This window comes from Peromyscus californicus, unplaced genomic scaffold (assembly GCF_007827085.1).
Source record: "Peromyscus californicus insignis strain IS unplaced genomic scaffold, ASM782708v3 Scaffold_16__1_contigs__length_79575227, whole genome shotgun sequence".
Classification (NCBI taxonomy): Eukaryota; Metazoa; Chordata; class Mammalia; order Rodentia; family Cricetidae; genus Peromyscus; species Peromyscus californicus.
Window position 1 is genome coordinate 72,540,625 of NW_026294458.1, and position 24,005 is coordinate 72,564,629.

Below are 24,005 nucleotides of genomic sequence, written 5' to 3' on the forward strand. Positions count from 1 at the left end.
GCTCTTTTTTTTTTTTTTTTAAGATTTACTTATTTGTTTGTTTATTTATTTATTAGGTATACAGCATGTATGACTACAGGCCAGAAGAGGGTACCAGATTTCATTACAGATGGTTTTGAGCTGTCATGTGGTTGCTGGGAATTGAACTCAGGACCTCTGGAAGAACAGTCAGTGCTCTTAACCTCTGAGCCATCTCTCCAGCCTGGTTACAAGCTCTTTATGGCCTCAGCTAAGGCAGACACACGTACCTGCCTTAACTGACACCCTGCATCAAATAAATAAACAAACAAACAAATAAATAAATAAACAAATAAATAAATAAATAAATAAATAAATAAATAAATAAATAAATAAATAAATAAATAAATAAAACAAGACCAATAGGACGAGGTGGGGTGAACGCTTCTCATCCATAGTCCACAGCCTATGGGTTAATTTTCTCTCGTTTGCCATTTTCAACACATGTTGAGAAGGATCCCGACAAACTCTCCTGTTTTCGCTTGGCCTGTAAGTACATTTTTGTGTCTTGAAATACTCAAGGCATAGTTCACATTCTTGCTAGATATTTCATCCTGTATCTTTATAACAGGTTGTCTTAGGTTTCTATTGCTATGCCGAAACACCACGACCAAAAAGCAAGTTGGGGAGGAAAGAGTTTATTCAGCTTACTGAATAAACACTCCACATTGCTGTATCACCAAAGTAAGTCAGGACAAGAACTCATGCAGGGCAGGAACCTGGAGGCAGGAGCTGATACAGAGGCCATGGAGGGGTGCTGCTTACTGGTTTGCTTCCCCTGGCGGGCTCAGCCTGATTTCTTGTAGAACCCAGGACCACCAGCCCAGGGATAGCACCACGCACCATGGGCTGGGCCCTCCCCCATGGATCACTAATTGAGAAAATACTCTACAGCTGGATTTCATGGAGGCATTTGCTCAACTGAGGATCCTTTCTCTCTGATGACTCTAGCTTTTGATATACAAAACCAGCCAGTGCACAGGCCAACGTCAAGAGTTATGTGAGGACACAAGGAGGGTCTGTGGGCCCATGACTAACGTACAGCCCGTTTAAAGTCAACCAGGGCTACCTGAGACCTTATCTCAAAAAACCACAAAGGGAATAGAGAGGCTTGGGGGTTACCCGCAGTTGCTGCTCTTAAAGAGGATCTGGATTCCGAGGACCCTTTTCTTTGACTCTCGGTCTCCATCGACCCATCCATCCCCTTTTGTCGCCCCTTCCTTGTGGCTGAGCAGGAGGATGGAGCCGGTGCGAACTTCTCTACCAACAGGCTTGCCCCTGAGAAGGGCTCAGGCTGGGAGCCTGTGCCTGCCCCTCTCTGGGGTCACTTCCTCTTACGCTTCACAACCACACAGGGCCAAAACCCACAGAGTATTAAGCAATGAATCAAGTTCCTCTACCTTTCCTGCCCCTTCTCTGTGACACCATGTCCCAGCGGGTCCTCTCTCTCTACTATACCCCTAAGTAACCCTCTGCTCGAAAGAGTCCAAAGCTTAGCATGTCCTGCTGGATCATTCAAGAGAACAGAATACAGAGTAAATGGACAGACAGCTCCTCAAGTTTTGGGTGCCGGGAGTCAGAAGGTGGGGTGGGGCTTGGGTGTCCCCGGGTCTCTCCAGAAGGATGGTCCCAGAGGTTGGAGGTCGGCTGGGCTGGGTGCGGCCGGGGCCACCGCGGCAGGGTGGCGGGCTGCCCGGACCGTAGTTCCCGGGAACGCCGGGGAAAGTCCCGCGGGCCGGGCGGGGGCGGGGCGCGGGCGGGGCGGGGCGGCTCTGCGGCCCGGCTGGGAAGAGGCGGCGCTGCGCTCGCCATGGCCGCCGCGGTACGGCTCTGAGCGGCGTCCACCCCCGCGGTCCCGGGCCGCCCGGGCCATGCGGCCTCCGCCGCTGTGGCTGCTGTCGCTGCTGCTCGGTGGCCTCGGCGCCGCTGCGCCCCAGCCAGGTAAGCGCGGCCCCGGATCCCCGTCTCCCAGGGTGTCGCGTCCACGCGTGGGTGCCGCCGGGAGAGAGCCTGCACCCGGCCGGCGCAGGGTCCGGGGGTGGGGGGTGGGGGGTTCTGCAGCGGTTCCCGATCTGCCGGGGCCCGCGATCGGGCGGTGGGTGGGCTGACCCCGAGGATTCTGCTGGAGGGAGCTGCCGGGAGGGTGGCGGGGACCGGGGGAATTCCAGGCCTGGAGCTGGGAAGCCGGAGGAGGTCTCCGTCTTTGTTGGCTGCTTGGTGCCAGGGACATCAGCTGAAGGGCAAGGACCAGCGTTTGCTTTGGGCGGCCTATAAAATCCTGGTACTCAGTGTCTCGGGGTCTTACAAATGAGGAGCAGACATGCCCGTGTCCCCTCCAGTGTCTGAGGACAGGGGATCCGCTGAGCCAGACTTTGAATTCCAACTCTGCCCCGTTCCACCTAGACAGCCCTTTACCTGGGCTTAACTTCGGTCACTTCCTTGACTATATTTATGACTCGGTAATCAAAACCAATGAAAGAATACCTCACTGACGTAGAGCATTCTGTGTATTGGTTTATGTTTTGCTGGATTCTTTCCCATGCAGACAGAGTATCAAAGCTTAGGTAGCTGGAGTCTACAGCGAGTGTATGGTGCGCGCCTGTAAAAAAAAACCGGCAGAACTGAGGATGAGAAAGGAGGGTCCTTATGTTTCTGGGCCAGCTTGGGCTACCCCCAGCCAGCCCTGCTTTTGTTTTTTGTTTTTGTTGTTGTTGTTTTTTGTTGTGTTTTTTTGGTGGTGGTGGTGCTTTAGTTAGTTAAATAATTTCATGAATTAGGAAGTTCCCTTCCGTTTGAAGGTGTCTCTGAGGGCTTGGTCCTTCTGTCAGCATCCCGAGCTAAGGCCCTTAAGTTCCCTGTCTCCCTGGGGCAGGGGTTCTCACAGAGGGAGGCACCCTGCTTACGCGGTTAACTTTTTCTCATGGAAAAATGGTTTGAACCCTGGGGGATGTTCCCCGAATTTGCCTTGAGCAATCTCTGTCTGCCCCTCCCTCGGTCTCCTTTGGAAGAGAGCCCGTGGTTGTCAATCTGGGTGATAGACAAGTGGTGGTACTTGGTTTCAGGGCTGCAGAAGGTGTCTGTGAACTGTTTGTAATTCACCTGCTCTGAGTCCAGAGGTTGACAGACATAGTTAGAAACTTTACAACTGACATCGTGGGGCGCGGCCGTTTTTCTGATGATTAACTTTTATTCTATTCCACAAAAGTTTTGCTCTGTAGCTCCTTGACAACAAACTGGATCCTTAGGTCTCTTGGAAGTGGTGCAAATCCCTTTGTGCAAATCTCCTAGACTCTCGTACCACTCTTTTAACAAGTAACAATTTGAAAGTTTCATGCTTTTTTGAAAAAAACAAAACAAAACAAAAGCCTTACTGGGATATTAAACAAAAAGCAAAGAAAAGGGCAGTGATGCTCGCACCTTTAATCCCAGCACCCAGGAGGCAGAGGCAGGCAGATCTCTTGAGTTTGAGAGTTTGAGACTAGCTTGGTCTACAGACTGAGTTCCAGGTCAGTCAGGCCTACACAGAGAAAAACCTTCCCCAGAACTTTTTAGTCACAATGCAGAGTTAACAGTGATCATGTGGCCAGCAGGTGCTGGGAAGAGTCCCATGCTGTTCCATCGATGCTGGGACTCCACAGAGTAGCAAGGACTCTTAAATGCTGAGCCATCTCTCTAGCCCCCAGAAACAAGACTTTGAAAGGAAAGTTTATAATATCAAGCCCTTCCAGTAGGTTCAAGGGTAGCATAAAAATACTGGGCCCAAAACTGTCCGTGATTACTCTCTGTGGTTTTGTTAATTGGCAGCTCTTTGCTATGGATCAGAGAAGAAAAAAAAAAGGACAACATCTTTAGTTACTTAATCACCTACACTGAAGAATCAGGGCCTCCACTTGTACTCTGGATTGGCCTCTCGTGTGTGTGTGTGTGTGTGTGTGTGTGTGTGTGTGTGTGTGTGTGTGTGTGTGTGTGTGTTGTGCTTGTGGAGTGTAAGGATTTCATTGCCATTGTTTTCTAGCTTGAAGGAATAAATGTCCAAACTTGTAGTTAGCGTAGACACCACTGACAAGGACAGGAAGTCCCAGATGACCTAGAAGCCGTTGGAAAGGAATGGGCATTAGGAGTCTCCTGTCTGGGCACTGTCTCTGCAGGTGAAACTGTCTGTAGCTGGATAACTGATCATCCCAGCTCCCGTTTCTTGAGACAAGCTGCTAAGCTTTGTGTGCATTTTCTCTGTTTTCAACCGTTCTTTTGAGGTAGATAATCTTTGTATTTTACTCCCAGGAAGAGGCAAATGATCTAAGAGGAAAGAAAAAACTAAGCAAGCAAATAACAAAAACAAAAAACAAAACAACAACAAACAAACCAAAAAAACTTGCTATTGGGGATTTACTAAAAAGATTAACTTCCTGGTTAAGGCTGAGGACTGTTTCTTTACCTGTCCCATTTCAGGTGTGGGAGGTGAGATCATTGGCATTAGTTATGATTCATGTGAAGCTGACCAAGAGGCAGAGAGGGCAAGACCAGGGTGTGGATCTAATGTTCAAAGATCGGTCTCTGCTGACCTACTCCCAGTCAGGTCCTACACTTACAGGCTACCCAGCCCTGTGATAGCATGCCATGCTGGAGACCCCGGACGCAAAGCGTGAGCCTGTGGGGGACGTCTCAGCCCCAAACCGTAGCTCTCATTTTAGGGCCATAGCTCTTGCTCTCCGTGGTGCTGACAAAGGCATCCTGGGAACAGAAGGAAGCTTATGGATGGATGGAGGGCCTCGTCTGGAATCCTGCCTAGAGCCGCGGAATCCTGTTAGTCCTCACCCCAGGTTTCCTTATAAAGAATGACACTCCTTCCCATAGAATTGTGAGAGGCAAACCCAAGATCATAAGTGAAAGTCGGGCTGAAGACACGGCTCAGCCGATAAGAGCTCCTGCAGAGGATGGGGTTCGGCTCCCAGCACCCGCATCAGGCCATTCACAGCCACCAGTTCCAGGGGATCTGGTGCCCTCCATGGGCACCTGCAAACACAGGATACACATAGCCACTCACAGGCACACTCACATACACATAAGTAAAAACAACAAATAAAATCTTTAAAAAAAAAAAAAAGTGAAAGGCAAAACCAGACAGCAGTCTCATTGTTTTAAAGATGTGATTATTTTCCATTTTACGATGTCAAGTTTTGGACATGGCTGCTTGCTGCCAAGCCTGGTGACTTGACAGTGATATCTAGGACCTACATGGTAGCAGGAGAGCCGACTTCCACAAGTCCTCTCCCCCCACCCCAACAAATTAATTAATTAATTAATGATGTCTTTTTTAAGATTATAAGAACAGGCTGGTTCCTGGTTCCCCATAGGTATGGAGGTAGTGAGCTGGTTCCTGAGACATATTTGCAGTGGCCATCGATAGGTGGCCTCAGGCTGGCACAATATTCAGTGGTTCTGTCCCGTCACGGCCACATCAGCATGCTTCTTCCCCAAGATGCCTGTGTCCTGTGACTGTCAGGTTACATAAAAAGGGACAGGTCCCCAGACACGTGATCTTAAAACAGGGACACTATTTTGGCATGTCTGGGTTATGTCCTGTGTCACATGGGAGACTGTTTCAGCAGAATCTAGCCAAGGTAAGGGAGCAGATTCTGCCACTTGAGGCTCCTAGGACCATGACCTTTGCCCCTGAAACACCTGCCTCGCTCTGACCCGCAGGACTGTAAGATAATGTTTCTGGTCTCAAGCCACCAAGGCGGTGGGTCATTTGCTGCAGCAACAATAGGAAACCAACATGGTCCCCGTGGGTGGATGCCAGGGCTTCAAAGACACTGCAGCGCCTGCCTGGTAAAGCTCCCAGACCCTAGGAGGGTGAGCAAAGCTCCACTCTGCCTGCCTTCTCCACGCGCCTGCAGTCACTGAGTCACGGAGCGGAGCACTGTGGTATAAAGAGATAAGCAGGGTGTAGTCTGCGTGAGCCTGCCCTCTGCACCTCGGCCACAGGTCCTTCCATCCTGCCTCCCTGCCCCACCCCTGTGATGTGCCTGGGCTCCAGACACTTGAGACTTCATAGATACTTAAGAATAGGTCAGCCAGGTTGGGGATGCAACCACACAGGATCTGGCTGCCAGTGACAGCCTTTTCCGCATGCCTTCCCCATTAGGATGGCGTGAAATCCCCTGGAACCATGAGCCACATTCTGTCAGGTAGTTCGGTTACAGTGACTCAAAAGGAACTAACACAAGTCTTTGGGAGCCTCCAGAGAAGTCTCTAGCCCAGAATTGTCACCCCCCGCCCTGGCCTGTGAGGTGAGACAAACCATGGGCTCAAACACAAAGCAGGCAAGGAAGAGAGTCTGGGCCTTGTGGGGTTCCAAAGGGAAGAATGTAATGCTCACTCACACGTCTGTGCCAGCTGTTCCAGGGCCCGGGAGAAAACACCCCCAAGCCCAGCAACACCTCACCTTTTCAAAGTGCATGCTCTAGTGTTGAGGGGGGACTGACAGACAGCTGCCAGCAGCCAAATGAACAGATCTTGGAGCGTACTGGTGGGACACACCTTTGCGTCAAAAGAACTCACTCCTTCCCCAGGAGAACTGTAGTAAGAGTGCGCTGTGAAGCGGGGCCTGGTTGGCTCAGCCTTTAATCCCAGCACTCCCACAGATCTCTGAGTTGGAGGCCAGCCTAAGACAATGGCGGAGGAGCCCAGGCTATCCAGTCCTAAAGTCTGTGCTTCTGACCTCCCCAGTGTGAAGGACTCAGGTGTGAATTGAGCTTTGGGGGGAAAACACAGCAAGAGCTGAGGGCAGGTTTGCAAGTTTACACACACACACACACACACACACACACACACACACACACACACACACACACACACCCGGCTCTGGACTTGTTACAGGAGGAGGTCACTCTGCTGAGGCAGTGGCTGAGCAGACCAGGAGGAGGAGGCCTGCTGGAGAGGGAACAGCAGAACTAGGTCCCAAGTACAGTGGTGGGCTGAGTGTTTCCCGGGGGCAGGGGAGCTGGAGTGGAGAGGATGGAGTTCAAGGATGGGCCCTCCAGAGTGTCTGGCTGCACTCTCCCTCATATCTGCAACAAAAACCTTCCCCTCAACCATACCTTGGAAAGCCAAGTGAGGAGAGAAAGAGAGAGAGAGAGAGAGAGAGAGAGAGAGAGAGAGAGAGAGAGAGAGAGAGAGAAGAGAGGTCCAGGAGGGCGTATGGCCAAAATGGCCGGGTTCTACAGGGATGAGAGGTGCGGGGCGGGGAGCCCACGAGCTGGAGAAGTTTAGGGTAGGGAGTGGGTGAGAAGAGCTGAGGGGAGCCCCAGGTACTGGGTGAGGCTGGAGGCCAGCAGACGCTTTGGCATGCCAATAGACACTGCTGTTAGCCATTTGTCCTGAGTTTCTTTTGGACCCGAGAACAGGATGTCTTTGCTCTCCCATGTTAGGTAAAGTTCTTTCTAACTTGGGTCCCTTGATCTTCCTTTTCTTAGATGGGTATTTAGATTGGGAGATAGGGTCCCAGGAGAAGGAGAAATATTCCTCTGGTTCCTCCAAAGATGTGAGAGATGGTGAAGAGAAGGTGTGGCGGGCAGAATAACGTGGTTTGAAAGAGGGCCAGGCACGAATCCCCGGACTTTGGGAATACATGACCTGATATGACGAAAGGGGCATTTCAGGGATGAGCTGAAGAAGATCCCGAGGTGGGGAGATGATCCTAGATTCTGAGCTACACAGACTTGGGGTCTTTGAAGATGTAAGAAGGAGCCAGGAAAGAGAACAGAGAGGCGGGTGACACAAGAGTGACTTGGCCCAGCGCCACCAGAGAAAGGGCTGCCAGCCAGAGTGCAAATAGCTTCCAGCGCTCTAAAAAGGGAGGAACCAGATTTTTCTCTTGGCATCTCCAGAAGGAACAGGGAGGACTCTGCCGCCACCTCCATCCTGGGTCTGTTGCACACCTCTGACCTCCAGAATGATGATAAATGACACATATGATAAAATGATAAATGGTAGGTGACATCTGGGTTGTTGAAAGCTCTTGCTTTGAGGTGATATGCTACAGCAGCGACAGAACCCCCATGCAGGCAGGGAAAAAAGCGCGTCTCTGAGATTCCTTGATGGGCGCCTGGCTGCGGGCCAAGCCCTCAGCTCATGGGCGCCGGGCAGGCAGACCGCTGGCCATCTGCTCGGTTTGAGAATCAGCCTCAGCGAGCGGAGTGGGCCTGCCCTCTGCCACACTGCCTCGCCAGTCTGACTTTGGTGCAGGTTCTCCTGCGGCCCCATGTGAATGGGCAGCAGTGTTGAAAGAAGAGCCAGGGTGAGAGCAGCCGGAGCTCACAGAGGTGGAGGCACCGGGCATCCTGTGAATAGACGGGCGGCTGCAGCCTGGTGGTGGTATGGCATGCCACGGCGCAGGGGAAGGGTGGGGTGGGGAGGTCGGGGCTGGAGGCTCTCTGCATCCTTCTTTGGGCTCGCTCAGAAGAGCTTTCAGAAAACATGTGGTTTGAATTTCCTGCTTTGAATTCTGGAGCAGCATGTTTTTCTTTCCACCTTCTGAATATTTCTCATTAATCTTTCGATCAGAGAAAGTGTTATCATGATGTCTCTTTAGAGAGAAGGTTCCAGTGTTCTCAGTCTCTAGCCCCGCCTACAGAGTATCTTTCTGACAGGATGGGTTGGAACTGGTTTATTTCGGGTCACCCTGAGAGGGGGACCCTGTTAAATCGAGGGAATGCGTTATTTTGTCAGTTGTGGCTCTCAAAGCTGGGAGGCGGTGCATTTCCTCACCTGTGGTATGGAACTTGGTATTCAGCACACTATGCCGGCCCTCGGTAATGAGTGCTGAGGGTCTTGGAGGAGCAGATGATGTCACGTGCCTTTGGGAGCTGCCTGTCTGATTTGGGGCGTCTGCATCCCCACACACATGCAGGGTCATCTTGGTACCCTACCTGGGCCAATTAGATCCTTCCTGACAGGATCTTTACTCCAGCTCTGTGGGGTGTTCTATTACTGCTTAGGGTGAGGGTTATTCTTGTAGAAAAATGGAGACTCGGGCCGCCCAGAGACAAGGGCAGTCACAGAGGGTAAATCTGAGATGCCGGTGGAGCCAGGCTGGGTCCCACCAGCCGCTCTAGCAGCTGGAGCCCACAGGTGGAGGTGTGGCTTCAACCTTCTCCCACCTGTCCGTAGTGGCATCCTCACAATCAGACCCCGAGGATGCGCCAGGAGAGCAGGCACTCCCATTCCTGAACTGTGCCAAGAGCTGTGTTGAATAAGTGGCTTTGATAACATGCCCTGAAATGTTTTGTAACTGAACCTTCTCTTCTGAAATCTCCCCCTTCTCTCCCCGCCACTCCCCCTCACATTCCCTGTTTGCCCATTCCCCCTCTCATTCCCTGTTCACCCCATCCCCCTTCCCCATCTGCCCCATCTCCCCATCCCCATCTGCCCCACCCCCACCCCCTATCCGCCCCATCCCCCGAATTCCCTATTCCTCTCAAGACCCCGTTCCCCAGCTTGCTGCCCCTCAGCACCTGGAGCTTCACCTGTACAATGACGAGCAGATTCTCAGTTGGGAGCCGTCACCCCCCAGCAACGACACGAGACCAGTGGTCTACCAGGTGGAGTATAAATAGTAAGTAGATGTTCTGTGGGCATCCTTGCTGGGACCTGCTGGGGGGGGGGGGGCAGCCGGAACCGTGGAGGCAGCAGGGCTGTGAAGAGACCTGTGGGTGGCAGGTATTTCTCTTGGACAGAGATCTCATGACCTCCCCCCCACCAGAGGCCCATTCAAGTCAGTCTGGCTGCCAGGTAACCTCCTTTAGTGGTGAAAGTTAATCCCTTTGTTCCATTCACAGTAAGAGTTGACTTCCGCCTAGGAAAGGAAAGGGGGCAGCTTTCAGGTTTAAAACCTCAACGTCCAAATTCAGCCTCCTGAGGAATTTATTCGGCAGACTACAATGAGTTCTCGGTTTCTCACTTGGTTTTCTGTTTTGAATCATGTAGTGTTCTCTCCCTTTGTTCTGCCTCTCACCTTTCTGTGTTTCTCCACTGCCGGCCACAGCTTGGTTTACAGCGTACGGACTGTGCATGCAAGGAGTGTGCGAGTGTGCGCAGTGAGGTGGTTTGGTTTTGTCCTAGAAGCTAATTGGAGATCAAGGTGAAGTCACTGGGCACTGTTTACTTGTTTGTTTTGAGACAAGCATTCTTGTTTTGCTCTTGTAGTCCTGGAACTAGAGATCCTCCTGCCTCAGCCTCCCGAGTAACTGGCCACTGTACTCAGCATACCGAACTTTGCTAAAAAGGCTTCCAAGAGCTTCAGGTTATAGATTAACTTGTTTGATTCTAGATTTTTGTTTGTTTGTGGTGTGTGTGTGTGTATATGCATGCATGTGTATGTGTGTATGTGAAAATGTGTGCATGTGAGTGTGTGCATTCATGTGCATATGTGTGTGTGTTTGTGTGTGTGTACACATGCATGTGTATGTGTGTGTGAAAATGTGTGCGTGTATGCATATGTGAGAATGTGTGCGTGTGGGAGTATGTGTGTGTGTGTAGGCATATGGAGGCCAGGTTGTATGTCCAAGTACCTTCCTTGGTCCTGCTCTCCCTTACTTGTTTGAGGCAGAGTCTCTCATTGAACCTGGAGCTCTCTGATTCGGCTAGATTGGCTGGCCAGGGATCTGCCCGTGTCTCTGCCCATCTCTCTCACCCACTTCACTGGGGGTTTACAGGTTCACTTGGGTACTCAGGGTCTGAACCTAGGCCTGTGGGCTGTCAGCTTAATGGTGGCCATTTCCCCAGCCCCCTTCCTTCCTTTCTTTTTGCTAAACGTTTTACAGCCTTTCAACAGGGATTGAGGTTGGTTTTAGTAAAAGAAGCATAGGTCACTTTTAGGACAGTCACAGTAGCAAAGCCTAATCTACAGGAAACACTGTGGGAGATTTTAAAGTTAAATAGTAGGTCACAGATAGCAGCGTCCAGGCTGTATGGCCTTAGTGTCTCATCTTAAAAAACCAAACAAACTGTAACAACAGCAACAAGAAGCATGCTGTCCCCTCGTGGTCCTGGAAGCCGGGTCACAGCTTGCTGCCAGACTCACAGAGTCTGCTTTCTCAAGACATCGTTTCTTCTGATTGCTCTAGCAGTACATGTGAGAGCGGGAATCGACGTAACCTGCTCTTCTCCGTGCAGAGTGAACATGCAAACCTAAGACCTAGCCTGGGGATGAGGGCCAGAGAGAAAACAAGGATAGCCAAGCCTTAGTCAGACCCCGCGTCTTCTCAGGAGGAAGCATCCACAGGCACTTCTGGTTCCCATCACAACACTTCCGGCCCTCAGTCCTGAAAGCTGAGAGGGCTCACCAAGGGAGGAGTGTCCCCTTGTGTGAAATAAGGAAAAGAGTGGATGTTAAAGATTTGAGGAGTGCTGACTCAGAGATGCCCTGTGTGGTAGAAAGAGGTCCCGAAAACATTTGCTTGGTGCTTACTGAGCACTGGGTACTTGTTTGAGTACTTTTCTTATACCTACTCAGTCTTCCCTATAACTCCAGGAAGCAAATACTGTAGTTGGGCCTTCTCTTAAAAAAGAAAAAGAAATGTGTGTGTGTGTGTGTGTGTGTGTGTGTGTGTGTGTGTGTGTATGTGTGTACACATATAAACACAGATTTCTTATTATTTACTTTTGGTGTGCACTGAGGAGGCACGGATGCCACAACCCATGTGTGAGTCAGAGGACAGCTTGCCAGAGTTCTCTTCGTCCACCCCGTGGATCCTGGGGATTGGACTCAACCTAACAGGCTTGGCAGCAAGCGCCTTCCCCCAGTGAGTCCGCCGTCCGCTGGCCTGACTCTTCTCTTCAAGATAAGGAGACTGAGAAACTGTGTCAAGAAATGAGAATTTGAGCAGGGCAGTGGTGGCGCACGCATTTAACCCCAGTGCTCAGGAGGCAGGCGGATCTCTGTGAGTTCAAGACCAGCCTGGTCTACAGAGTGAGTTCCAGGACACTGAGAAACTGCACAGAGCTGCACAGAGAAACCTTGTCTGGGGGGTCGGGGTTGGGGAGAAACTAGAATTTGCTACAGGGAATCTGTCTGACTGTTGCTTTAGAAAAAAGATTTTCTAGGGGCTAGCAAAGTGGTTCAGATGGCAAACACTTGCTGCCAGGTTCAATCCCCACTTAGACTACTGCAGGTGTCTTCTGACCACACACACACACACACACACACACACACACACATACACACACTGTCACATGTGCATACACACACACACACACACACACACACACACACAAATAAGTAAATACATGTAAGATTTTAAATAATAATTAAAAAACGAGTTTTCTAGCCAGGCGTGGCGACAGTTAACGGCAATGCTCACACTGGGGAGCAGATGCATTGCAAACTCAAAGTCAGCCCGGGTTTCACAGCAACACTGTGTCTCAAGAGAGTAAGTCAATCAAATAAAGAGCAAATGCATATCTTCTGGGCTGTGGGCTCTGGTGGGATATATGTTTGACTTGCGTAAGGCCCAGGGGTTGATGCTACCCCGGTTTTATTTTTGTTGCTGTGATAAAACGCCCTGAGGAAAGCCACAGGGGAGCATGGGTTTGCTGTAGTTCAGACACTGTCTGTCACAGCCGGGAGCGGCTCACGTCACACCCACATCACATCCATCAGAGGAATGAATGCCCACTGTTAGTGCTCATCTCATGGCTCCCCGTGACACAGACTCACCAGGACCCCAACTCCGGGAGCAGGGCCGCCCACAGTGTGCTGGACCGTCACACACAGTCACGTGCCCCCACTGAGACTCTGCCCAGGAAAGTCTAGACTGTGTCAAGTTGGCAGCTAAAATTAACCATCACACACAAAAAGTTAGGTCATTTCTGAAACAGAAGTACGAAATGAGTCAGTGCAGGAGAGCCAGGATGCCTCGTCTAATTAATAAAGCTTAGACGGACTGATGTAGTGGGGTCCGGTGGTGAACAGTGCACTTGAGGTGTGTTCATTTCATTGTTCATTTAAATGAAACAAAATCACCTTATTTTTACCTTCCGCGTGGAAAGGGAATCCTTCCCTCAGAACTCCTATTCCCCCATAAGTCTCTTTTCTGAGAGACATTTTTAAAATGTTGTTCTGAGATAGAGGCAAGGTTGGAAGACAGTCCGGGAGCTGGGGGGAGGGTGGGGGGGGGATGACAGAGCAGGAGTACTCAGTTCCCTGAGGAATCAGGGAGTGAGTCCTTTGAGATGTAGGGCCTTTTCCTTCAAGTTCAACAGCTGGCAGAATGGGGTTGGCAGAATGGGGGTTAGAAGTCCTTAAGAAAGTACTCATTCTGGGCGGGGATGCCTGCTGTTCACGATCTCTTCCTCCGCTTGGAGACCCTGGGATTAGGTACTGTGTGTGTGTGATGAGAAGCTCCCTTGGGCACCCTGGTCACCCATTTCAAAATGACAGACGTATAGACAACAACATGTCTGCCCGCTGATGAACGTGTAGACGAAGTGTGCTCCCCCCATACAAAGGGATCCTTTTTTCTTCCTTTTTTCCTTGTTTCTTCCTCCCCCTTCCTAGTTACGGAGAAAGGGTCTCCTGTGTGTTGCAGACTGGTCTGAAACTCATCGTGTAATCCAGGCTGATATAATCCATGTGTCATGGTCACTAGAAAACTAGGATCCCTGGTGAGCGCCGTCATAGCAGGCTCCAGTGGGAGTCTGGGGACGGAGGAAGAAAGAAAGAACTGATCGATGGGACCAGGGAGAGAGTGAGGGAGAGAGAACTTGCTGCCAAGCCTGAGGACCGGGGTTCAGTCCCTGGAACCCACACAGTGGCATAGAGAACTTCCACACACGTTGTCCTCGACTTCCACCTGTGTGCTGTGGTGCACACACACACAAATAAATGTAACGCGCACAGAACTCATGGTTAAGAGTGCATACGTTCGTTTGCCCAGCACCCAAGTGGCTGTATGTAACTCCAGTTCCAGGGGACCCAGTGCCCTCTCCTGCCTTCCTTGGGCTCCTGGATGGATGCAGGTGGGGTACATGAACACTCAAAGGCACATATGCATTCACATAAAAATAAAACACAAAAAATTTTAAAAAAGAATTGATACATTCTGTAGCATGAATGGGCCTGTCATAGGTGTCCGAGTGGTATGGTTCCATTCAGAATGAGAGGGACCCGTTGAGACAGAGAGTACATCCGTTGTTGCCTGTGACTGGGGCACCAGGTTGAGGGAAAATGGAGAATTCCTATCAATGGATAATGTGGTGGTATTGTGTTCCCTGAAATATTGTGCACCCTAATAAACTTATCTGGGGTCAGAGACAGAACAGCCACAATATTAAACATAGAGGACAGGCAGTGGTAGCACACGCCTTTAATCCTAGCATTCCAGAGGCAGAAATCCATCTGTTCAAGGATATAGCCAAGCATGGTGACTCACGCCTTTAATCCCAGAAAGTGAGCCTTTAATCCCAGGGAGTGGTGGTAGAAATCAGAAAGGTATATAAGGCCAGAAACTAGAAGCATTTGGCTGGTTAAGCTTTCAGGCTTCTAGCAGCACAGTTCAGCTGAGAGCCATTCGGATATGAGGACACAGAAGCTTCCAGTCTGAGGAAACAAGACAAGCTGAGAAGTCGGCCAGGTGAGGTTAGCTGTGGCTTGTTCTGTCTCTCTGATCTTCCAGCATTTCACCCCAATAACTGGCCCCGGATTTGATTTTATTAATAAGACTCTCTAAGATTCCTGCTACAGGATGCCAGGTGGGGTTTTTTTTTTGGGGGGGGGGGGGAGCCAGGGGAGGGGTAGCAACATATTTTAAAATTGGTATAATAGTAGTTGGCTGTCCAAAAACATCGTGTTGAATACATCGAAACAGGTATGGCATATGAATTAATTCTTAGCAAAGAGTTTTTGTACTTGACCTTTGCCAAAAGGAGAAGTGATTGCAGCTTTTCTGTAGGAAATAGTATTTCTGGAGAATAGTGAATTGAAATCTTGTTTTCTTTCCTAGCAGTACAGGTTCTTGGAACACGTTCAAAGGGGTGAATTGTACGGACATCACAGTGACCAAGTGTGACTTCACAGGAGGTGGCCGATTGAAGGGTTTCCCAGGCTTATACAGTGTTCTCTTGCGAGTTCGAGCCAGGCAAGGGGAGCGCACTTCCGACTGGGTCACCTCGACTAAGTTTCAACGCTACTGTAATGGTAAGAGAACTCGGGCAGAAAGCTTCACAGGCGCTAGGGAGACCGCTCTTGCACAGAACCAGGTTCGGTTTCTAGCACCCCCACTGGAGAGCTTCAACTCCAGCTCCAGGACATCAAATACCCTTTTCTGCCTTCTTGGGCACCCACATACCACACAGAGATAAATAAAATAAATACATCTTTAAAAAGATAATGCTCTACAATGCCCAGGCTTTCTTTACACGCCCCAGGTCTTGGCCCTCATCCTAAACAAGCCAAAGACAAACGGGGAGGGAGGGTTGTGAGAGACTGACCCCAGAGTCTGACACTAAAGGGATGGGATTGGCCACACCAGGCTCCAAATTTGACCTGCTCCCTTGTTACCGTAAATACTGTTTTCCTGGAAGACGGTTACACCCCTTTTTTGTTTGCTTTGCTGCGGTTCTGGAGAGCGGGGCCTGATGCGTGCTGAACTGTTCTGGCCTACTGAACCACAGTCCCCACCCATGTTACCGAGAGGGCACCCACCTGTGTGCTGGGTGAGACACTGGTGTGTCAGATCCTAGTCACCCTTCCTGATCCAGCACAACTGATCGTATGATAGGAAGATTTTTCACTCAAACTCCAACAGTGCCTGTCACGTGAGGTTTTCTGTGAACGTTGAACTGCAGGATGAAGCAGTGCGTCTTGGGTACTCAGGAAGCAAACCTCAGGTGCTGTGTCTGTCACAGTTCAGCCACGCCAGACGCTTCCTCGGTCTGTGGTTGGTTCACACACACTTGTGTCTTGACAAATAAATCCAAGCAACTAGGGGGATGGCTCAGTGGTTAAAGCTCTTGCCACACAAGCGTGAAGACCGAAGTTCGGATCCCGAGAAACCTACACAGTTACCAAGAGTATGGGTGCCCCTGCCTGTAATTCCAGCCCCTAAAGGTGGAGGTGGGATCTCCAGGAGGGGTCCCCAAAGGAAGGTGGCTAACAGTGAAGAGGGGTAAGAGTGATCAAGCATAAGTCCTGATATCAGCCTCCTGCTTCCACACACCACACACACCATACACACCACACGCACATACACACAACACACACACCATACACACCACACGCACATACACACAACATGCACACCACACACACACCACACACACACACACACACACACACGCACACGCATGCACACGCACATACACGAAATCCATTATAAGACAATTAGATATGTAACCACTGTCTAGATAGTTGATGCTGTATTAAACAGTTATAGTTATTTATTTGGGCTAGGTTGGGGTTTTGTTTGTTTGTTTGTTTTTTGGTTTTCGAGACAGAATTCTCTGTGTAACAGTCCTAGCTGTCCTGGAACTGTCTCAAACTCACAGAGATCCACCTGCCTCTGCCTTTTGAGTGCCGGGATCAAAGGCATGCACCACCACGGCCTGGCTGGGCTAGGTTTTTATTTTTTATTTTTTAAGAGGTGAGATCCTAGTTAGCATGGCAGGTTTTATTGTTACCATCATTACAACGCAAAATGTAATAGAAATTTTAAAATTAAACTAAGCAAATAAATTTAACTAACTAAATAAAAAATCCTCACAATAATCCAGAACCATTAAAATGTCAGCTTATTAAAAAATGATCTGGGGATAAGGGTGGCACACACCTTTAATCCCATCACTTGGGAGGCCGAGACAGGCAGATCTCTGTGGGTTCAAGGCCAGCCTCGACTACACAGTGAGTTCCAGGACAGCTAAAGCCACACAGAGACCCTATCTCAAAAAACAACAATGAAAGAAAACCTGAATGATAGAGTAAGTGTTATATTACAACCACACTTAATCCTGTTTACTTACATACACATGAACACTATAGACTAGGATCCTAATGTGAGGGAGAACATGCATTTTTTTTTTCTTTCTGAGTTTGGGTCCCTCACTTAATTTTATGCTTTCCAGATCCACTAATTACTCTGCAAATTTCAAATCTTACACATCTTTTCCCACCCTGAATAAAAACTTGACCTCTGTCTTAACTTTATGTCCTGTTTCTCTGGGATTCTGATGCCAGCCATGATTCTGGAAGCTTTGCTTGCTGTCACGTGACCTCCAACTGAGAAACAGCATCTCAGCTGCACAGGCTTGAATGCCTTGTGCAAGGCCCTTTCCCTGAGACGTGCTGTGTGCAGACTCTTGTAACTAGGCATGTCCCTCCCTGGTGGGAATTGGGAAACAACGTCCATGTAGTTCTAACGGAAAGCAGCTCAGAGGGCCTTTTGGCAGGGGTGAATCCTGCACCCGCCACATGTGGTTTGGGGCCACATGTGGGATCTGCAGGGCTTCCCTTCCACTTGGATATGGGCTTCTCAGCAAACAGCACATTCAAAGCAGGCATCTGAGTGCAGCCCATTGCTTACGTAGGTCTAAATGTGTGAGCACACAATCATGTAGAAGTATGTCGGGCAGACTATAGACAGTGTGCGTATACACAGTGTATATGGGTGTGTATATTGAGTGTCTCTATGTCATTCATGAGTTTTTTGTTTGTTTGTAATTCTATTTCAGTTACTGTTGGGCCTCCGAAAAACATCTCAGTGACCCCAGGAAAAGGCTCCCTCACCCTCCACTTCTCCCCTCCCTTCGATGTGGCGAGGGAGGCAGTGTTTGAGTATCGCGTCCGTTACTGGGAAAAAGCAGGGGCCCAGCAGGCAAGAATACTTCTCTTCTTTGTTTGGGGTTTCTTTTCTTTAGCGTTTCCGACTCAGAAGAAAGGCTTTCCACGTGACACAGGAGACCAGGGTCCCCGAGTCTCCTGGAGCTTGAGCCCTGAGCCCGGCTTACTCTCCGTGCTAGCCTTGCTGTCCTGGGAGGGTCTGACAGCCTTTGGTGCCGTCCACTGCTGTTGTCTGCTTCCATGTGTAGCCTTTGCTGGTTCCTTGCCTATGGTGGGTTTGTGGTATCTGGGCTTTGAGGAGGTATGGGGACCTGTTGCCCTTCAAACCGTTTAGTTAGGCCTTGCGGACGGCCATAGATCTGTGGTATCACCGCAGTTACGATCAGGCCACAAAAAAACATGGGAGCACCCCCAGGACAAGCCTCCCTGGCATCGGCCTTTCTTTCCCTTTGATGGGACCACTTTTGATGTGGACTACATGATCTGCAGTGCCGTGGAAATGGTCTGAATGGTTTGTGAAAAGGCCACACATGACTAGGTGGAGATCGCCTGAAACCCCCAGGGATTAATACTTCCAAGTATGAGAGGGCACACACACGGGACATCACAGGCGCTTTGTTCGATTTAAGCCGAGAGACAGATGTGGTCAGCAGGAAGGCTGACAGGGACATCAGATCCAAGGGACCTTGTCAGCCTGAGAACATTGGGTCCAGCTATCTCCCGAGGACATAAATACCTACAGTCACTTTGACCAAAACTATAAAGGGATCAGCAAGTTTCATCAGAAGCCATTTGGGAATTAAAGGAAAAACTAAAATTAAAGGAAGATGTTTTTCTCTGTTTTCTGACCCAAGACCCAGGTGTTTATTGTCTGTGTGTGAGGTATATGTACACGTGTGCATGTGCACAGGTACACACATCCACGCTTGTGTGTGTCGAGGACAGAAGTCAATGTCAGGTGACCTCCTCCGTTGCTCTCCACCTTATTTATTTTTGAGGCAGGGTCTCTCTCTGCACCTGGAGTTCCCCATTCAGCCACTGGGCTCCAAGGATCCACCTGTCTCTGCTCCCCCAATTCTGGGGATACGGCAAAGAGTCAACATGCCTGATTTTTACATGGCTGCTATGATCTGAACTCAGCTCCTTGTGATTGATTACACAGTGAACACTGCCCACTGAACCATCTCCCCAGCCCAATGTATTAATTTTATAGGAGAAATTCTTAAACTAGAAATTAGAATTTGTTAAGTTCCGGTTGCTGCACGAGGCTATGAGCGCTCACAGCCCTGTAATGTTGTTACCATTTGTTTGTGCTCGCCGTGGATTTGAGGAGGCACTAGGAAAGCTAAAAGCCACTTGGCCCTGGCTGGCTGGCTCACCTGTGTGGCTGGTGCTGTCTACCCAGGTGAGAGGTCCTTTCAAGAAGAACTCCATTGTATTGGATAATTTGAAGCCGTTGAGAGTATACTGTTTACAAACCGAGGCACAGCTGATTGTGAGAGAGAAAAATATCTGTCGACCTGGGCTTTCGTTAAGCAACGTATCTTGCCATGAAACAGCAGCGGAGGGTAAGACTTACCTTCATTCATCCGTTATGTGTTGCAAAGAAGCTTCTCCCAAAATAGTGAAGACGGGCGTGCTGTGGGGTGGCAGGTGGTAGGAGCAGAGAGACCCCGAAGTGCTTCCCTGGAAGTCTGATCATGTTGAGGTCTGTAGCAGCAAGGGGCTGCCATGACTAGGCTGAGTAGCCTCCACACCACCTGGGACCAGAAGTATGTCAGATTTGACGTTCTCTTGTTTCAGATTCTAGTATATTTGCATAAGCATAACAAGGTGTCTTAGGGATGAGTCTCAAGTCTGAACACAAAATGTTCCCTTATGTTTTATAGATACATAATACAAATAGCCTGAAGGGGGTTTTATATAATATTTTTAGTATATTGATGTTTGGGAATTTTTTATGGCATTATTATTTACTCTTTCTCTGTGTGTGTGTGCATGCGCGCGCAGTTGAGTGGCGGTCAGAGGACAGCTCTCCTGTCACCACATGGGTCTCCAGGGTCACACTGAGGTCTGTCAGGCTTAGGGACAAGGGCCTTTCCTTGCTGAACCTTCTCACTGCCCCAAGTGCACTGGTCCCCGAACTGTGACCCATCACACGAATGCGGATGTGGGACTTTCCCCTTGTGGGATCATGACAGGGCAGTTTTTCATTTTGGGAGAGAATTTTTCAGATTTCACGTTTTCAGATCCAAATTATTAATTTAAGTGCACAAGGCGAGGGTGGGAGAGAGGCCTGTCGGTTTTCCTGGGACACAAATGTGGTCAAGCAGTGGTGGATGAAACATGGACCGCCATTTGTGTCTTGCTTACTGTTATGTCTTTTTTTTTTTTTAGCCTCCACCAGTCTGTGTGCCATCCTGATCTCCATGGGGATCTTTTCATTGCTGCTGGCGCTGACAGGGGCCTGCCGCTTCCTGTTCCGCAAATACCAAAGCCGGGCGAAATACTGGTTTCAAGCTCCACCAAACATCCCGGAACAGATAAAGGAGGTCAGTGAGCAGATGCGTAAGCAAGTGACCCAGCAGGGCTCTGGTGCCCAAGAGCAGACACTGTAGTTTCAAATGGTATAGCTAAAAGCTGGGCAGGGTGGCACACACCTGTGATCCCAGCACCCACAGGGTAGGAGAGAGCTGACCACACACATACATTCACACAGACTAAAGAGCAGTAAAATGAATGTTGGATAACATCGGAGTCTGTGCAAACACGTGGCACCCGTGGTGATGGGTTTAAGGGCTCCCTGGTTTTGACACCGTCAGAGAATAACAGGTCCTTATGACCCCTGGGGTTTTACTGGGCTCATCCTGCCTCTTGGGTACAACCCTCAGAGGAGCTGAGTCTGGGTTTACCACAGCCCTTTCTCTGAGACAGGAATCTAAGGTTTTGATGCACTTGCTTGGGAAAGTGTGAAAAATTGCCCAAGGTCGCTGGTGTTACATGAGAACAGAGAATGGTTTCACTTCCGTGTCTGGTTTCACGCATGCGCGTGACTCCTGTTCCTCTTTTCTGTTGGCCGTTAGCATTCGAAGTCTCTCTTTCAGCACTTCTAAGCGCTGCAGGCAGAGCCTGGGTACAGCCAAGGACAAAAGGGGAAGTTCCGGGCTCTGGGACCTCTCTTCCTGTGAGGACCCACACCCCACCCCAGCGTACCCCAGGGCTGTGGGCAAGCGGGAGGAGGGGCTATAGCAGTCCTTAGGGACGTTCCCTGCTTTACCCCATCACAGCTGAATGAAAGCTGAAGGTTACTTCTTTTATTTTAGTGGGTGGGTGGGGGTGCGTGCTGTGTGTGGAAGGCAGAGGACAACCTTCAGGAGCCAGTTCTCTCCTTTCATCTTGGGGTCCCAGGAATCAAAGGCAGCCGGTTTGGCTAGGCAGCAAGCACCCTTACCATCAAATGTTACATTTCTTAAATATTTTAAAGTTCACAATCCACAAAGTGTACACTGAGGACAGCCGGGAGTCCTACTTTTTCTGAGTCCTGCCCTTCACAGCTTATATCAGATGAACATGGTTGACCCTTAAGTCTCAGGTTGCTTGATTTGGTTTTGGTTTTTAACAATTCTGGGGATGGAACCCAGCCCCTTGTACTTGCTAGACAAGTACTCTTGCATGGGGCTCCACCCCAGGCCTGCCTCTAGAGCCGTGTTACAGGTATTACTGAGATGAGGGCCAGAGACAGGCGCATGCTGGAAATCAGGGCCGGGCATGTGCCAGCGGCAGAGTATGTGTTTCCCATGTGCCGGCATCACTGTAGTAACAACAGAGTATTGTCATTGATGCTATTACTTCATTAGTCGACAAAGTTGTACCTGAATATAACATGACGTTTCCAATGACAAGGAGAGACCTGGAGACCTGGCGTGTGGAACCGTGTATAACTGTTTGCCTTCTAACCTTTCCTAGTATCTAAAGGACCCAGATCAACCCATCTTAGAAGCCTTGGACAAGGACAGTTTCCCAAAGGATGATGCCTGGGACTCTGTGTCAATCATTTCCTCTCCAGAAAAGGAGCAAGATGATGTGCTCCAAACACTATGAGCCAGGGAGGACGATGATGAGGCCATTCTGCCTGGACTCTGCAGGGACCACCAATGCCCCAAGGACTTCTGCCTCAGGGAGGCCGAAAGGCCTGGGGAAGACGGTGTATTGTTTATTTTTTATGAGTTTTCTGGATCATACAAGTATCTAAAAGGATTCCACAGAAAAATATCTCAGGGAAAAAAAAGGGTTTCTCTTAACACTAAAAAGGCATATGATCACTTACTGTTAGCTGCCCTGGTGGCGAGAGACTGGGGCCCTCCCTTCACTTTGGGAATGGTTGTCCCGGCCATCCCAGCCTGTCACAAAGAGGGTCCCGTCATGTCTCCTTCATGTCCAGTGTGATGGCTTAGTGTTTGCCTAGCATGGACATGGTCCACCCCTGCACCTCACACATAGCAGTGATTAATCCTGTAAATAGTGCCGTGATAATTTAAGTCAGGTTTTTTAAAGCTAGAAATAAAGGATTGTATACTGAACTTTAAAACGTCTGTGAGTTTTTCTTCTTCACCCTTCGCCCGCTTTACCTTCCTTACTTTGGCCATTTTTCTACAAAGTATTGACTTTTGAGAAGTTTTAGCCAGGCGCGGTGGTGGCGCACGCCTTTTATCCCAGCACTGGGGAGGCAGAGGCAGGCGGATCTCTGTGAGTTCGAGGCCACTCTGATCTACATAAGTTCCAGGAAGCCAGGGCTATGTAGAGAGACCCTCCATCAAAACAAGACAAAAAACCAAGACCAGTTGTTTCTAAAACTTGGGTTTTCTTAAGTAACATTCAGTAGAGCTGCTGAGTCCTCAAGAGACCTCCACCAGAAAGAAGTTCCTACTGTTGTCACCGAAGTCTTCAAAGTCATGAGGGGTATTTCCAGAGATGCCATCAGCATGTGAGTCACAAATGAGTCACAGTGTGTTGACCCAGTAAAGGGAGACAGACGGCCACCAACCATGTCACCCACAAGCACGCACAAGCTGATGGCCGCTCTTGCTTGGCTTCCCAAAGGCGAATTCAGACCCACCCATTCATATGATTTAACAATTAGGGAAGAATGTGTAGCTGGCCCCTCTGCCACACACGGTGGCACAGCGCCCATGTGGTCCTCCGTGAGGAGAAGGCCTGCCAACAGCCTTTGCTGGCAGTGAGAGACAACTCCCAGACTTGGGCTGGTGAAACCTCTTGAACGTGTTGGCGGAGTCTCCTCATCCTGTTGGGCCGGGTCACTAGTAGGAAGCAGGTGCCTCTCTGACTAGGCAGTGTCTACCTGGCCATCTTGGTGGTGGGGTAGGTGTGGGGGAGTTGAGGGTTAAAAGGACAGGACTGTGGCTCAGTAGTAGAGTGCTTGCCCAGCATGCTCAGGGCCCTGAGTTCCATTCCCAGTACTGAGAAAAGGAAAGGACAAAGGAGGCACCCCCACCACAGCCCCCCAACATTTGGGTTTTAGTTCCAAATGTGGTCACGTTGACAACCAAGAATAGCCATCATAGTCTGGTTTTGGGGGTGGAATTGGTCTATTGTCCTGAGGCAGGAGGTGGCTGTGGTTGAGCCCCAAAGGGTAGCCCGAATTGGCTAACGGTGGCAATGGAGCCAGAGGGGAACACGGAGCCCAAGGCCAGTGTGAACACTTTGTACAAGTTGGGAGTGGGCCGCCCGAGCTTATTCTCCGAGGGAGGGGCTGCCCTGGACACACCATCTACTGAGAATTCAAAAAGACGATAAATGGGCATTATTTGTTGTAGTTGGTTAGTTAGTTTTGGAGTCAGGGTCTTCCTGTGTAGCCCTGGCTGGTGTGGAACCATCTATGTGGAACAGGCTGGCTGTGTGGATCAGGCTGACTTTGACCTCACAGGGCATGTGCCACCAGAAGAAACAGGCAGTTTTACAATGCTCTTCACCATTGTAGTGATCTACTCGGGCAGTTATTGGCAATGATGCTGAGTAAGCCAATTAAAAGTTCTAAGTCCTTTTTATTCATGGCCCAAGTAGGTTTGTGCCTCTGAGAAGTCTCTTGGGGTCCAAGCTCAGGGATGCAGAGTTTTTAAAGGCAAAACCCCAC

General features: G+C 49.7%; 1 protein-coding gene across 3 annotated transcripts; it reads left to right on the top strand.

Annotated features, from left to right (window-relative positions):
- Nucleotides 1–1,789: 1,789 nt before the first annotated feature.
- On the top strand, nt 1,790–22,434 carry Ifngr2 (interferon gamma receptor 2). 3 transcript variants are annotated; one of them, XM_052741169.1, is made up of 7 exons: nt 1,790–1,959; nt 9,505–9,637; nt 15,027–15,217; nt 17,746–17,888; nt 19,260–19,422; nt 20,252–20,406; nt 21,821–22,434. In XM_052741169.1, the coding sequence occupies exons 1-7, from the start codon at nt 1,890–1,892 to the stop codon at nt 21,953–21,955; spliced, it is 990 nt and encodes a 329-aa protein (XP_052597129.1). In that variant the 5' UTR covers nt 1,790–1,889; the 3' UTR covers nt 21,956–22,434. The 3 variants fall into 3 exon arrangements, with proteins under 3 accessions (XP_052597129.1, XP_052597128.1, XP_052597130.1); XM_052741168.1 differs by having other exon boundaries at nt 1,791–1,959; nt 15,024–15,217; XM_052741170.1 differs by lacking the exons at nt 1,790–1,959; nt 9,505–9,637 and adding an exon at nt 11,694–11,825.
- Nucleotides 22,435–24,005: the final 1,571 nt, after the last annotated feature.

Coding starts and splice junctions, on each gene's coding strand:
- Ifngr2 (XM_052741168.1), top strand. CDS start 1,890: ATGCGGCCTCCGCCGCTGTGGCTGCTGTCGCTGCTGCTCGGTGGCCTC. Junction 15,218..17,745: donor GTTTCAACGCTACTGTAATG/GTAAGAGAACTC, acceptor ATTCTATTTCAG/TTACTGTTGGGCCTCCGAAA. Junction 20,407..21,820: donor TCCCGGAACAGATAAAGGAG/GTCAGTGAGCAG, acceptor AACCTTTCCTAG/TATCTAAAGGACCCAGATCA.